The sequence below is a fragment of the Bombus flavifrons genome, chromosome 7 (genome assembly GCF_040668555.2).
Source record: "Bombus flavifrons isolate JBK064 chromosome 7, iyBomFlav1_principal, whole genome shotgun sequence".
Lineage (NCBI taxonomy): Eukaryota > Metazoa > Arthropoda > Insecta > Hymenoptera > Apidae > Bombus > Bombus flavifrons.
In genome coordinates, this window is record NC_138448.1 from 15,434,181 (window position 1) to 15,451,391 (window position 17,211).

Consider the following 17,211-nt stretch of genomic DNA (forward strand, 5'->3'; position numbering starts at 1 on the left):
AGCGTTTCATTTGGCGAACAATAATTCAAGTTTCAATAATTTACTATTTCAAATAATTATTGTACTTTATTATTGAACAATGGGATTGTGTACATGTATATGTACATTTACATATATATACGTAAAACCTGATATACATACACGTATACACATGTAAATACATATGTATATATATATACATTTTGGTGTGCTGTATTTATGGAGGTACATTGTAATGATATTAATACTGCAGCTACTGGCATCTTTAGATTGTTATCCTTTCAATGATTTTACTAAGTTTATCATACATCATCATACAATGTAAGTTACATATTAAATTTTCAAAATCTAAAGCTATTTAGTATCTCCTGCTCTTTACAATACAGCCAGTGCACATTTATTCAACCGTCCTAAAAAAAGAAAAATAAATATTAAAATTATATCATGAGTTTTTAAGAGTAAAAAATAAAAAATATGAAAGTTAATTCGTTAAAAGTAAAAATACAATAGTTAAGGACACAAAAGGTAAGACAAAAACAACATTTACATTCTAGTACTTTTCAGTATGTACAGTTTGCTATAGTATATTTCAAACAATTTTTTAATTATTATTTGTGAATCTATATATTCAATAAAATTATTAGTATAAAAAATTAATGGGAATTAAATCACACTTTTTAAATAAAATACCTATTGATGATTTAAAATTTTCATTGGAAACTGCTAAGAACTGAAAAGAATACGATCGTTACCAGGACAAATATAAGATATGTTTTGATATATTAGCCCTCACTAAAATAAAGTACACCCAAAGATATATCAATTTGAACCGATTTTTTCAAATTTTACTTTATTGATAATTAGAACAGATAAAAACTTTCTTCCGATGAAAAATTTTCATAAATTTAAATTACGATAATAAAATAGAAAACATTAATGCAAATTGAAACAAATCTTTTTAATGCAATTTATAATTTAAAAGTAGATAATATTATTTTTTAACTATTTTCTATTTCATTAAGCAGAACGATATATTTTTATACAAACTGAAAATTCACCGCATGTTTTCTGAAAAATATTCTTCACTTTCGTGAAAATATTGAAATATATTATTAATACACAACATAATATTAATACACAAAACGTTATTAACAAAGCCAAATACATAAATGTTAATTAGACCAACTATTTTCTTCTGTTTAATAAGCTTTGTTAAAATGGGCACATATAATGTAATAAATTTGTATGTTTGCAAAGTGCAAGCGAAATAAATTAGCAATTGATATCAATGGACTGCATACAATAAATGCAGAAATTACATAATAGATTCATAACTATCTGTATCACTACGTATAGTACATGCATCATCATCTCGGGGAACTTCTATATCTACGTACACAATACGAAGTGTATTCGTAAATCCTGGGCCTTGTTTCAAACCAGTGACAATTACAACTGAATCTCCAGATTTAATGAAACCACGGCCTTTGCCGAATTTCAAACCACACTGGACGCGTACATCAACGTCTTTCACCCAATCAGCTAATGGCGCTTCTACACATAAGAAATAAAAAAAGTGAAATAATTATTATAACATAATTATATACAAAGTTTTCATATTTAAATTATATTTATACTCTTATTAGAAAAGTTTTATTCTACATTACTTAGTAAACGTCATTTAGTTGGATTATTTAGTACATTTCTTTTGAATAAAAAAATTCAAGTTTAATAATAATGTTAACCATAGGAATTCAATATATTCATCACTTCTTCATTAATTCCTCTTCCTAACAATTTATTTATATAAAATATATCTAGTTAGCAATCTTAATTCAATCTCAAAGCCTGTAATGTACTATTTTCTGGTTAGTACCTTCATAATAAAGGGGCAAAATGCCACGATAAAGATGTGCTTGTCGTGCAACTTGATGGAATCTAGTTACTGCTATAATTGGACAACGTGGTCTGTATTTTGCAACTATGTGCGCTGAACGGCCGGTAGTTGTGATTACTATAATAGCACTAGCTGCACATTTTACGGATACTTCTACAGCAGCGATTCCGATAGCATGAGTAGCATCAATTGGTGGTAGTGCTTTGCGAGTAAGATCTTGGAAAATTTGTGTCTGCCAAATTACAGCCTCCGCTTCTTTACAGATGTTAGCCATTGTGCGCACACACTCCAGTGGGTAATCTCCTTTGGCAGTTTCACCTATTGAAACAATAAATAATTACATATTTATGTAAATACTAATAAATACAAATTTAGCAGATTAATTAAGAAATTATATATGGATGATAATCGCTTATTATGAATTAATAATACAGTAATTAAATAATTTATACCTGATAACATGACACAATCTGCACCATCAAGTATAGCATTAGCTACATCTGATGTTTCAGCTCTAGTTGCACGTGGTTTCTTCACCATAGACTCAAGCATTTGCGTAGCACAAATTACTGGTTTCCCAACTTTATTACATCTACTGATCATAGATTTCTGTGCTAAGAATACTTTTTCTGGTGGTATTTCAATACCAAGATCACCACGTGCTACCATAATACCATCAGAAGCGTCGATAATTTCATCAAGATTTGTCATTCCTTGTTGATTTTCAATTTTGGATATTATTTTAATGTTCTTTCCCTTTTCACCAAGAATTGCGCGAATTTCCGTTAAAGCTTTAGCATCTCTTATAAATGACGCAAAGATCATATCAACGTCTTGTTCAACACCAAATTTCAAATCAGATTTATCTTTTTCAGAAACAGCTGGCAAATCTACTGGTGATCCAGGTAGATTGACACCTTTGCGAGAACCTAACATTCCACCATTTTCAACAGTAGTTACAATCACATCAGGATCTAAAATATTCAATACACTTTAATTAAAACTTTACACTTTAATTAAATTGAAATCCACTAAAATTGTATATTTTTTAAACATAGAAAAGGAAAGAAGAATATACGTAGAGAAATGATACGTACTGACTGCAGTAACTATGAGGGAAATCAAACCATCGTCAACGTAAACGCGACTTCCAACTTTCAGTACTTTAGAAATATTCTCGTAATCTACGTAAACAAGATTTGCATTGCCTTTTTCCATGTATGCCTTATCGGTAGATAATTTAAACGTTTGGTCCTTAAGTAATTCGACTTCAGCAGATCCACCCTGAGAAAGTAATAAACAATTAGGTATTATATGTTAATTTTATGTCTTACACGATATAGGATGCGTGAAAAATCCTATCACACTACATATTTTCATTAAAAAATTTCTCGACGAGGATATTGTAAATAGACAGAATATTTTTGAATATTTAAACTTTTTATTTTCATAATTTATGTGTGATTGTGTGGTAGTGGCTCTGAAAGATCTTGAAAGATCTTGAAATACTTCGAATTACTGTATTATCATCCAATATACGAATAAATAAATGAGTTACGTACGCCTTCCAAAAGTCCAGTACGGATTTCAGGACCTTTTGTATCGAGAGCAATTGCTACAGGAACGTTAATGCCTGATCGACTGGATAAGTTCTTCTGCGCTTTTCGTACGTTGCTAATAGTCTCAGCGTGGTATTCATGAGAGCCATGAGAAAAATTTAATCGAGCGATATTCATGCCCGTTTCAATCATCTTTTCGAGAGTTTCGACCGATCTTGAAGCCGGTCCGATCGTGCAAATAATTCCCGAAAGACGGACGAACGACGCATGGCTGTCGATGTCCAAGGCACACATATGATCTAAATGGCTTTGAGCATACAAAACTTGCGTGTTCGGCTTTCCAGCCATCTGCGAAGATACATAACGATTAAATTTAATTCTGTTTTCATAGGAAATATTTCAAGATTATTAAAAACAATTCAAACATTTAATAGTTTAAAGCATCGCTAGACTCTGCGTAACATTTAACTATAAAAGTAGTTACTACGTAAAAAAAATTGTCTAAAAAAGCACTGCATACTTGTTTCTTAATTAGCAAATAAAATCTAATATGTGCAAGTAAATGCAATTACTATTATAATAGTATATAAGCTGTAAAGGTGCTCATAAGGCGTAATTCGTTCACATGGAATTGTGTTTTTAAAGCGTGGTTAAGACGTAAAGGGAATGTCTTGTAACCCTCACACAGGAGTCTATAAACTACTACATCTTATTATTATAATATCGATGAATTTAAATTTAAAGTGGTGTTTACATAAAACTGTGCAAACAAAATTACTATTATATAATACCAGGGAAATTCGTTTAACTATTAACATAAAGATCTGTTTAAAATGGCAAAGCAAACAATAGACATACTTCATAAAATTTAGGTTGATTATAACTACAAGCCTCCGTTCTATTGAGGTATGCATAACATGAGATTAAAGTATCGTAATTACTTATGTATATATACATACAGGATGTTCCATTTGAAGTTTCAAATAAAACTTACTCTGTTTCGGGAGAAAAGGAGAGAAGAGGATCTTACGGTGGCCGCAAATCTCCTTTAGGTACACGCACTTTCCTAATTTCAAGGTGACCTTTTTTTGTTTTTGTACGAAACCATATGTTTTTATTTAGGTAGGCGTATATCCCGTTTCGTAGCGAACTTATCAACCTATAATGTTGGTGTTCCAAAGTTATTGAACGTTATTTATTGCCATTCAAAATTTGCCTTCGTTAGACGTCCCCAAGATTTGATTTACCGGAGTAGTGCGTCCATTAGGATGTAAACATGAATCGAAATCACACTAATGATGCGATTTATCATTATTTTTATTTTTTCCTTCTTATTCTTATCTATAATCTGCTGCTAGGCAGATCTTCTCAGTTTCTGTTACAGTTGCTTCGAAGGAATCAGTGTTATTGCAAATAGTATTACGTGTGCTTCCTTTCAGTAACCATCTGCTTTACTATAGTGCATTATACGCTTAATGAAATTGTCGATCTGCTTGTGATTTTAAGTGAATACGAGGAAGTTAGAAGAATTAATTCTATCGCTTTGAGAAGAGTCGAGCTATCATTTGGGGATAGAGTAAATAATTGTATCGACGGCCAAAATTATTCTTTTGAATACAGGAGATAGGAAAATAGTAAATTTTAAATGACAATAAATGATTTTGGATGACTTTAGAATACCAACACGTTATGGGTCGATGAATTCGTCACGAAACGGGGTATACGCCTACCTAAATAAAAACATACAGTACTGCATAAAAAAAACAAAGGCCACCTTGAAATTATGGAAGTGCATCCATCTAGATTTGTGGCCATGATAAGATCCCCTCCCTCTCTCGAAACAGGGTAAGTTTTATTTGAAACATTTTTTAAAACGACCTATGGCTTGGGAAACAATTGCGTACGAAACATTAAATAGAGCATATATTATAAAACCGGTATAAACCGTATGTCGTACGTAAATGAACTAAGCTTGCATACATTTGAATAATTATTTAGCTTAAAATTAACTTAAAATATATTATAATATAAATCATAATTAATTTGTTTTAAGGGAATAAAAAATGAATACAATACTCATCTAAACAAAGAATTTTTAACCATATACTAGATACAAGTTAAAAAATAAATTAGATTATAAAATTTGTCAATTATTGAAAATAACAAATATTTCTAAACATTTTGTTTCCATCAAAATGTGTATATTCTCGTCAGTTGTGAAGAGCACACTACGTTCTGATACTTTTTTGAACACTTCTACCTGAGGCTTGCCGTTTAGAGTTATAGATAACTCGACAGACAAACGTTCATCATTGTCGGTAAGATGGTTGTCGATGATCACAACCTAACCCATGCTTAGCATATATTATTTTAAATTAAACTCATTCATTAAAAAACATGTATTTACTAAGGAAATTTATTTTACTTTAAATTTATGATGCTTTTATTCTTCGAGAGAAGTCGCTCAAAGAATGCAATGAATCCAAATTAAAGCTAATACACGTATAATACAAAAATCATAGGAATTGGTTATCTAAAACTATTAGGTACGTATACAATGATAATAATGATTCATCTTGTGATTATTTCAAATTATTTGTTGCTTTAGTTGTAACATAATTTCAGGTTAAACAAATAAATAGGAATGCTATTAATTGGTCTTTGTTAATTGGTAAATAGCTAATACTAGTAATAAAAAAAACGCTAATTTATTTCGTTAGTATCTACGAAGTGCACAAGGAAAAACAAACATTTTGGTGACCTTCAAGTCACCTAGACATTTATCTTAATTGAGGAAAAACTTTCTGCTAATTATCTTGACCTTCATAGTCCTTCATATGATACAGACCGTGTTAAGGACAAGACTGCTTACAATTTATTAGGAAGTTACATTTTGTTGTAAGCTCAGTAAGTTAATTTCATCATATTTCTAACTGTATTGTATTTTTCAATCAGATCTGAATATTTACGAACACTTACTGAAATTGCACATACGCCAATAATAGAAAATATTTTTTTAAACCCTTTAGTTTGAATGAATAATTTGTCATTGATATTTATTGCATGCTGATTAGTATAGATGTTGAGATTAATCGAAATAAAAAATGCGAATGTTGATCTAGTAAAAAGATTCATTTAAAGGTCATGTATCTACGTTATTACTTGGCACTGAAAATAACATGGTTACAAGATAAACGTTTTAAAAATGTACGCTTTTACAGAAGAGTAAAGTTCTCTTGACATGCATCTATTAGTTTGCACGTCATGCATATAATCCTTCGCGACAAAAAGATAGCGCGCTATATAAATATGAATATTTTTAACTTTCGAAACAACGTTACTTTTTGACTTTTATACCGTTTAATAAGAATAGTGTATTATTTTGATATGTTTGAATACGTATATTACAAGAAAATTTTATTTTACAATACGTATTGAAAAATAACGAAAAATCCAACGCCTAAATGCCTAATATGTATAGAAAAATATTATTTCGTAGCTCAAACGTTTGCTTTTATAAGCAATTAAACGTCATTAAACGTCATACATTGGCAAATATTTAAATCATTTTTTAACAAACTTTCGGCTTGATATCCAGTTTCGCTCGATGCATTTTTTAAATTTCTCAACGCCGTGAAATTATCTTCCCTTGTCACGTACTGATCTTTCGTAGAGGCTCAACTTAGACCACGAATATATACGATCGTGACTTAGACGGGCCACTTTAGAACCATAGCTGAACCATAGAACGGTGGTTGGACTATGTTCGAACAGAACGACACGCCGACCACTCGTGACCATTCGCAGAACACGCGCGAGTCACTCGTCTCTATTCTACCGTGTTTTGTACTTGCATGGTTGCGAGTAGTAGCGAATAGCCGCGAGTGGTCGCAAGTGGTCGGCGTGTCGCTCTGTCCGAACGTAGTCCAACCACCGTTCTGTCCAGCTGTAGTTCTAAAGTGGCCCATCTCAGTCAAGTCCTAGTTGCGACCACCATCGAACATTTTCATTCTAAAACTTGGATAATTTGCTGTCCGAAGTATTCTTTTGACTTTACTTTGTGAATACTTGTATTATTCTATTGGAAAATAAAGTTTGTGTTCGGAATTATTACAATGTATTTCTTCAATTGTTCGTCTATTAAAGCAATACAATTTGAGCTCTTCATCTTTCCACTTGTAAATTTAATATCAGTGTTTCCATAGTACCCAACGCAGCCCACACCGTTATTCTTCTACCACCTTCTAGTCGGCAAGTTAATATCTATGTTCTATCACTTTTTCTGACTAAAAATAACTCTTCGCCATTTTTCTCTCTCAAAAGCATATATCTTTTAGGAAATTGTAAACGTGCTTCTTTACGTTGCCTCGTTAGTGGTGGTGATCAATTTTTGACGTTTTACGTATTTACGTTCTTTTCTAATACATCGTACATTACGCACATTAGCGTTTACACCAACTTCTGCAACAATTTCTCTTGCAATAGCAGTAAAATTTGATGCACTTGTTAAAGTCACACGTCGTTGACGATCGGCTTTTAATTTTGGACGACCTGTGCTTTTTTTCTTTCCATACTCCTTTGCATTTCTTAAAACATTGTATACAACTTTCCGACTACGATTTAATTGTTTCGCAATTTTAGAAATAGAACAGTTTTCTTCACGTAAATTATGAATTGCTGTTACTTCACAATCACTCAATTTTTTACCACGACCCATTGTTCTTAATTGCACAAAATTTCGATATTGAAACACGCAGTATTAAATATCTTCTCGTATGAGCAGTTTGACGTCTTCGCACTAACTGAAAAAGGAAAACTTTGAAGCAGCGCTATCATTTTGACGCAGCGATCACTACTAATGTTTACGTTCTCAGTTTTAGTTTAACCCAGTAGGCAAAAACGAAGTGTTTACCGTGAAACGTGTAATTTATCGCTGACCGAAATGATACACAGAGTGTCTCCAATTGAAATGTCAAAACTTCGGGGACCGATAGTTATTTAAATTTGTTTCACAAAATTTTATAATTATTTTTTTGTATAGATATGAAGAAAGATTGTGAAATTTTTCTAGTTTCATTGTTGAAACATTACAATATAGAAGATGTATTCAATTTTCAATTACATCTATGGAGTCTTTAGAACCATCAATATACAGAATCGTGTCTTTCGTGGACATAAATATTAGGTTGTACACAAGAAAAATGAAAGTCACAGTAAACTTCAAGCATTATTTATTCAAGTATTATAGTTTAATATAATAAATGACTATTATCACACAGTACTCTCCCAATATGGTCTTTTTTTCAAACTTTACATTATATTACTGCTATACACCGACTATTTACTTATTTGTATTACATACTGTGGTAATTAATATTTACTTAGAGACATTTATTCTTATCGATTTGAATTACCTTGAAACATGCTGTCATCATTCCGAACAACCTTCCCTTGTACATGTTACCGTCGCGATCACTCGATCTTAAGTTCTCAGATATACAGGCAAGAACACTTTTATCACAATGTACACACTTTTAATATTATGTATTTGTTAAGATCTTTATTTAAATTAAGGCTAATTAGCGAGAAATAAATACATATATTACGATTTTTAATTACTAAATTTATCGTTACGTATCGTAATTGATATTACGTAACCGGAAAATATTTCCACCATTATATCGAAAAATGCAGTTATTCGATTAGCAAAATTATACCGTTGACGAAATAAAAATTCTACGATATAATGGTAATTTTGTTCACAAGTTCCGTACGTCTTGTCTGCCTGTTCGTCACGTACATACTAATAATAATTAGAGTCAGCACTCAACCTGAGTATCATCGTTCAAATATGTATAAGTGTATCCCACAGTCAACTTAGCGATAATCCATGGACGATTTTACTTTTTGACTTATACATGAAAGTATGTTTGTCAATATATTGTATATATAACACTAAGTGGTAGTAATCGAATTTGCGATTATACTTACAAAATCAATGACATAAAATTAAGTCATGACAGCGTTACCGGCCGCCTCGCGCTGATCGAATATTAATCTAATCCAATTTACATGTAACCCATTCATTTATCCTTCTTTATTTTCATATTAAAGATGATTAGTATCGATGAGTTGAGTTTAGGCTGGGTCACATACAAATAATTAATTGAAGTTCTTTGTGAATATATACGTATATAGGGAAAAGTTGTTCAGAATGATGGCCTTGACTACGTATTTCAAGCTCATCAAGATCGAGGAGGCGTGCCTCTTTGTAAATAATTATCCATAGATATGTATAGGTACTGTAGATAGGGTTAAAAATCGATTTTACATCCATTTTCGTTAAAGTGACGATACCGATATGAATGCGAATACAACAAAGCTATAAATCGAGCATTAGTTTACAAACGAAGAGAAAGAAACAGAAAAGTGAGCTAAAGAAAATTGTCGATTTTTTGAAATGATATTATGTTATCATCGAAAATGAGCGTTATGTGTTTCAAATTTTAGCTCTCTAGCTGGTTGAGAAGTGGGTGAAATTTCGCTTAAAAAATTCCATCCATACAGATCAACATAGAAGCAAACCAAAATAATTGTATTATTCAGCACAGAACACTTAACATATTCGCTATTACTAAAATATAGCTAATTCTCGCCAGAATATCTTTTATCAGAGATATCTTTAGTTTAACTAATAACATTTGTTTTCGTTTCATTTCTTACGATTTTGTTTGCCTCTCTACATATTTTCGTTAAAATGCGTGAACTAAAAAATTTAACAACTGCGTCAGTAGTTATTATTGAGAGGCTACTTATCAGCTATGTAAATTTTAAATACGCAACGTATGTGCCAATAGCAGTAAATGTGGTAACATATTCTCTAAAACTTGTAATATACATTCAGTACATGTATATATTCTGTGACAAATTTTGTATATATAGTACCAGAAACAGATTAACTCAATAACAATGAGCGTAAAGTCCGATAACGTCTTTTGAGAAAAATTTGTTGTTATTCGGACAATTAAAATCAGACTTGGGTAGTTTTCTGTATTCTGCTGACAAGCACAAAAATATGATTTGTAGGAAACTAAAAGGTTATAAAGAGGGTATTTTGGGTTGAAAAAAGATACTATTTAGTTGTTGAAAGTTATATAACATAGAAATTAGTAAACACATAAGTAGTACACTTATATGTTTAATTTTCTACATATCTTGAATTTATTGATTTAATGATAACAAAACAATATTACCCATATTACTGGAATTTGTTACAAAATTCAATGAGCTTCTAAAATTTTGTAATATAGCTTATAGAAACATAAATTAACATGCTTAAAAAAATGAAGAACGTTCAAAGTCAATTTCTAACGAATACATTAGGCAATATACTATGTGAAAAAAAATGGAAACATTAAAATTCATACTGCGAAGAACACACATAGCACAGGTCAGATACAAGTCATGCAAAAACTAAGTTAACTCTAGATACTTATCACGTTTATTCGATAATTATTTACTTTCGATTATTATTAAGATATTGTAAAACAAGCAAAACAAATTAAATAAAAAGAAAAACATCGCAGAAAGTATAAAAAGGAAAATGTCATCGAATCATTGCATTGAGATAAATTCGAAGACAAAAATGTTTGCTAACATTACATTATCTTTCACGATCGTGATATTCGACAAGAATTGCGCATAACTCTTTGTCTATGAATAATATTTACAATAGCATTTTAACTTCCTAAGCAGTTTAAACTTTTGAAATATGAAAATTTTTGCCGATTAACGTACGTACTAACTTTCGTAAATTAGAAATTCTAATTACAAACATTGTGCCAAATACTATAGTGACTTTTAAATCTAAAAGTGACTTTTACATTTTAAAAGTTGAAATAAAGCGAAAGGATCGCATGCAAAAAAGGAAACTCAATGCAAATATATTATTTATAATTTGTTACACTCGACAACGGTGTATTTAGCTACGATCAAATTCGATAACAATTTTTAATCGTATCGGACACTGCGGTAAAACTTCGTTTATATGAATCTATTGAAAAACAAGTTCGTTCGTAGAACACCATCTGTGATTTTTCGTTCAGTGAATAGGAGTTCGTGTTCATATAAGGGAATTCCACGAAACATTTACTCTTAAACACATAATAATGTTGCGAGCTTGTAGCGACTGCGAAGCATAAGAGTAAGTCACATAACATTTCATTCATATAAACAGAGTTTCACATATTCGCGAACATTCAGCGCAATTCGTGTAATGGCCTAAGCTAACGAAATAATAATATACGTGCGACAGAAAATCGAAGTTAAAAAGAAAAAGAAACTGTGGCAACACATAAAGTAAAACCATTGCAAAACAGTTGTCCACAATAATACCTTATCGTAGATGGTAACCCAGACCATTTTGGTAGGCTGCGCAAATAAAGAGGACACAGGAATTAGTTGCAATACTGGCTCGATGACAGCAAGCCTACGTCTGACTGTATTCGTTGATGTACAAGGTATAAACTGCTTATCGCTTAAGCAACGGAAGTTTCGGAACAAACGGAAGTATATAGAGGAATCGAAAACGTCCAATGGACGTCTTAGACGATGGCGGTACCAGTGCATACAGCAAGTGCGGCAAAATTCAAATGACGACATTCTAATTCATTTATTCAAAAGAATTATAATTTCCACACCAAATGCGTTCTTTCATTTCATTAATGATATAAAAAGTATCAAAAATTAATTCAATAAAGTAAAAGTCGTAAAGATAAAGAAAATGTTTGTGAATTTGTCTTACGATATCTTTTTCTATGTCTCGTAGATTTAGATAGCTTGCCTTAGTTAAGTGAAACACATTATACGTATGTATAACGAAAATTTTATATCAAGCTGATTCTTCGTATAATTTTAAGTAGTCTCTTTGTATATTTAATTTACTATTAGATTATACAGGAAATTGAAATTATATTCAAATAAATAAAGTATACGATGCATGTGTTGTTCTTCTAAGCAAATGTTGCCAAAATTGTACCTAAAAAATTGAAGTAATAACTTTCGATATTAAGCTTTACATAGCCTATTGTATGGAATGCAGAAAACACGCATCAAACGAAGCAATTTGCGATTCACGCAATGTTCAGATAATACATAAACATCATTAACCTAATAATTATCGATCATAGTTAAGAAATGTTCGTATTTCTTCTATGATTCGTTTATATCTTATCAATATCTTCATTTACAATATCAAATAAAAAGATTGATACTAATATACAATTAATCAAGCAATAAATTAATAATGAATTAATCAATACAAATTAATAAAAATAAAACGTGAACAATCAAATAAAAATATTGGCTTTTACGGAATACACATGTACGTATATCATCCGTCTGCACTCGCCGCCATCGTCTGAAAATATCTGGGGTCTTTAATTAACTGAATTACACGATTCTTTGACAATTACGAACTTAAGAAATAAAAACAACATAATATGTTTGATAACAAAATATGTGTATATGCACGTATATATTTTTTGTTTCATTTTTACTGTCACATTTCTATGAAATATTATATGTTCATTAAACAAACATTTTTCAAGTTAACGTAATCTAGTTTTCAACAAAAGCAAATCCTCACTTTGTTCGAACGAAACAATAAATGCAGAAATAAATTAAACTTAACAGGATAAGATAAACATTGTCGATGCAATATCAAAATTGTCTGATGATCTTGACGAACTTTTGTGAAGATTACCTACGATGAAATGATTTGAAAAATAACATGTTTTATATAAGTTGACCATCATATGTCCTACACATGTCCACCAACATATAAATTATTCACATCAAATTATGTGTTTCTAAAAATTTCTCAATTTTTATCCGAAACATTCTCCATTAGTTTTAAAGATATTCACAGGAATCGATTTAAGTGAGACATTCTATACTAATGAAATTGTTTAATGAACTTTCGTGATGCGTATCTATTTTATTTTTTATAATTAATCGAACATATCTATATAACATATCTATAGCAAATTTTGGCAATATAGCATAACACTGGAACTAACTTTTCTCTTTTTTCTTGTTGTACCGTAGCGTTAACTCAATTGTAGTGATACTACTAAGAAAAAAGGTTTCATGTTACTACACATCTTGTTCGTCGAAATAACCATCTCGTTTCTTTGTGTTCTAAACTACGTGTAATCCAAACAAAATTATATTCCAATACGCTCCATCGATTTTTACAATATCTTCTATTCGTTCAAAGGAAAAATGTTCCCAAATGAAGATGTAACTTGTACCATATTTTATTGTGAGTACTGTACCCTAGGACCTACATACATACATATTTCGGTCACGATCGCATCGAGGAACAGGAATTCGATCTATAGTGCTTTTTTCTTGATATCGAGTGTCCAATTTATAAATTGTTTAGCATATTCAAAGCGTTTCTTTCTTATTTCGTGATTTTAATAACTGTTTCGTAGATTCCTTGTTTTTACTAACTACTAATTATTGATACTTTATTGTAGTTAGAAACAAGTATGTACAGGTAGCCAAATTTACTGACGATGGAGCGTATCCATTTATCTTCTTTATCTTTACTTTTGTGCTTAAGACAGATATAATACCTACTTCAAGTTAATAAAATGCTTTCAGATGAAATAAGTTTATAGTAATATAAATAAATATTTCAATTAGAGATTTAGGAATAATATTTCTAACATCACTATTATTTAAATACTCAAAAATGTACAGTAATATAGCGTAAATATATAAATGTATACTATTTCGTACAAAATAAAAATTTATATTCAGTAAATTTCTAATAAATTTCTGAGAAATACGAAAAATTAAGAAGACGCATACTTTTTCGCATTTAATTTCTATTTTCACGAATTTATTACAAAAAACATCGTAGTCTAGATATCAAAAATTCATATTTAATATTAAAATAATTGTGTAAAATACATTAGCAGAGAAATTGTTAACTATTGTATTTACTTCTGTATTTAAATGATATATCTATAAATTCGTTGAAATAATTAATTATTGAATGCAGTCATTTTTCCAATAATTATCAGCAAACACATAAGGACATATCTGATTAACAATTATCAATGAAATTAGATTTAATTTCAAAACAGGAGATTAATTACGCGCGATGATAAAATCATCACGCTATAGTGGCGTGTTATAAATCGTGTCACACATACAATTTCATAAAGATCGTGTCAGTAAAGTTTCATCAACTAATCTTCAGTTCAACAACTGAAGCAATTGGCGATATAAACTTATTATGGAATCATGACGTAAAGCTTCGCTATAACGCGGTGATTTACAAGTCATAGATGCATTATTTTTCCTTTTTAGACGGAAGAAATTCCGCAACATACTCCATGATAATCTTTACTATAGAAGATTATCGAATATCACCAGAATATCAATGCTTTTATAATATGATATTTCGACCACAAACATGTATTTTTCAAATTATATGTTCGATATTCTTTTTTTAGAATTTAATATATTACAATTTATTCATAGGTCAATAAAATGTCCAATTAAAAAAGTGAATTAATTTCACACACACATACGCATATAATTTTATTATATTATATAACTTTTTCATTACAAAGTGGCATTTGAAATATCATACTGATATATTTTTTATTATTTGTTCCCTCATTAAACTTTTTTGTGTAAGACGAGTAATCTAATCGCTTCACATTTCCTAACAATATTATAAGTAAAATTTCGTTCCTCTCGAATATAAAAATTATTAAATTCATGAAAAATATAACAATCTTTGTCAATTTCTACCAAAATATGTATACTTCATAACAAAGATACGACGTTAGGTTTTTATTCCAGTAATATATACTCATATTATCATTTATGTATAACTTGAATTTTTATTTTATACGACAACCAATTTCGTATCTCTTATAAGCTTTATTTCATATTTGTATTATAATTTATGATATTCCAGATGTAATAACGTTACATTAAAGAAAAGACGACATCTTTTTTTATATATATGAAAATTACTATATCTTAAAAATTATTTCAACGAAAAAGCTAAGGAATATTTATTTGAAATATAAATTTAATCTTCATACTATTTTTTTAATATATACTTCATTTAAGATTCATACAAGACTTATATATTACCTATGTAACCATAAAATTTAAAAATGCAAATTTGAATCAAAGTACATATGTATATCTAAAAAAAATATATTTTTTGTAGAAATTGTGGGTTAATATTTAATTTCATTATTATCTATCTATTATGTCATTATTATTTATCCATATAAAATTTGTACACTTTAATAACGTAAAGTATTTATGCACAATATAAAATTTAAATATAGTTTAAATATCTTTGTAGTCATATTGTACATATGCAAGGAATGATGAATTTGTACAAACTAAACAACAAATGTTTGACATATTAATCCTCAAAAATGTGTTCAAACTAAAACCATTTGATATATTACTTATCAGAAATGTATTCAAATTAAAATGTCTGATATATTAATCATCAAAAATATAAAAATTCAGAAATGTAAATTACAGCATTATAACACCCACTTTGTGATTTGTGTATAAGTATATTTTCTATTTTTATTAGTTATTATACAGTTAATTAAAAAAAAACTCTATACACTGTTATTACACTTTTATGAATATATAAAAAATTATATAAAATGCTAATATAGATTAAACAAAAGAAAGAATAGTTAATCTCAAATACATTAACTGAAATTTTAATTGTATCTAGAATAAACAAAAAAACAATTTTGGAAAAGAATTTTATACAAATATCATAAAGTATAAAAATGATTCAAGATTACTTTCAAACATGGTACCGAATTTTTAGAAAGCAATTTAAAAGAATTTATTGTTTCAAGGTCAAAACGATATTCGTTGTTCTGGCTATATATTTGTTATAAATATCACGTATTCCTGAATAAGATCCATGTGGTAATACATACATACAATGAAAATTAAGTAAAACCCTATTAAATGAAAAGAATAAGTAAAAGTTGGAACTTCTATCGATAGTTACAATGATATAGAAAAAGTTACTTAAAGTATACAAATTCTTAAGGTTATAATCATTAAAGCGACAGCAAAATTTATATCACTTTATGATGCATTACTTTATAAAACTACATAATTTATTTTAACTATTACCTTGCCAAAACTGTTGAAACAAACTCGAATTTAATGAGACAGAAACCAATGATCAGATCAGACGTCTGTAAAAACCAAACTAACACGCCCACAGCTTACAAGAAACTGATGTTTAAGGACACGAAAGGTCGCTGTCGCTAGTCGCTATTTCCTAGTGCGCCCATCTTGTACCTCTAGACTGATTTTCAACGCAAAAGATCATGTGCATTCAAAATGTTCATAAAAGTTCTTATCGATTCATTAACATTATTTAAAATAGCCATATTAATACAGGAAGAAGTATATACAACATGTTTTTATTAATTAAATCATTTATAATATTTTTATTAAAATTGTATACATAATATAAATTATAAACTACTAATATACTAATACAGTTATACTATATATTAATATGCAATTTGTGAAATTATCGCGGAATTACAAATAATTTATTTTAATCACATCAAGTAACAATATACAACTCAATTTACGTATTTGTAAAAAAAGAACTATATTGTGATAAAGAATATATGTTTTCAACTTAAATAAGTGGTTTGTATCTTATATTAGTCATGAATT

At 29.4% G+C, this 17,211-nt stretch overlaps 1 protein-coding gene across 3 annotated transcripts; it reads right to left on the minus strand.

Moving 5' to 3' along the window:
• Positions 1–39: 39 nt before the first annotated feature.
• LOC138182126 (pyruvate kinase) lies at positions 40–16,809 on the minus strand. Of its 3 annotated transcripts, XM_069117719.1 has the most exons (8): positions 16,651–16,804; positions 11,830–11,865; positions 3,439–3,783; positions 2,974–3,160; positions 2,329–2,850; positions 1,856–2,194; positions 1,377–1,533; positions 40–389 (listed from the first exon to the last, which is right to left on the minus strand). In XM_069117719.1, exons 2-8 carry the CDS (start codon positions 11,854–11,856, stop codon positions 377–379), a joined length of 1,590 nt encoding a protein of 529 aa, XP_068973820.1. In that variant the 5' UTR covers positions 11,857–11,865; positions 16,651–16,804; the 3' UTR covers positions 40–376. The 3 variants fall into 3 exon arrangements, with proteins under 3 accessions (XP_068973820.1, XP_068973821.1, XP_068973819.1); XM_069117720.1 differs by lacking the exon at positions 11,830–11,865 and having other exon boundaries at positions 16,651–16,809; XM_069117718.1 differs by lacking the exons at positions 11,830–11,865; positions 16,651–16,804 and adding an exon at positions 8,850–9,028.
• Between the last annotated feature and the right edge of the window lie 402 nt (positions 16,810–17,211).

Bases quoted from the DNA above. Each gene is read 5' to 3' on its own strand.
- LOC138182126 (XM_069117718.1), bottom strand. From the start codon at position 8,894: ATGTACAAGGGAAGGTTGTTCGGAATGATGACAGCATGTTTCAAG. The intron at 3,784-8,849 runs GTAATTCAAATC...GTATCTTCGCAG, and splicing joins TGATGACAGCATGTTTCAAG to ATGGCTGGAAAGCCGAACAC. The intron at 3,161-3,438 runs GTACGTAACTCA...TTACTTTCTCAG, and splicing joins GTACTGGACTTTTGGAAGGC to GGTGGATCTGCTGAAGTCGA.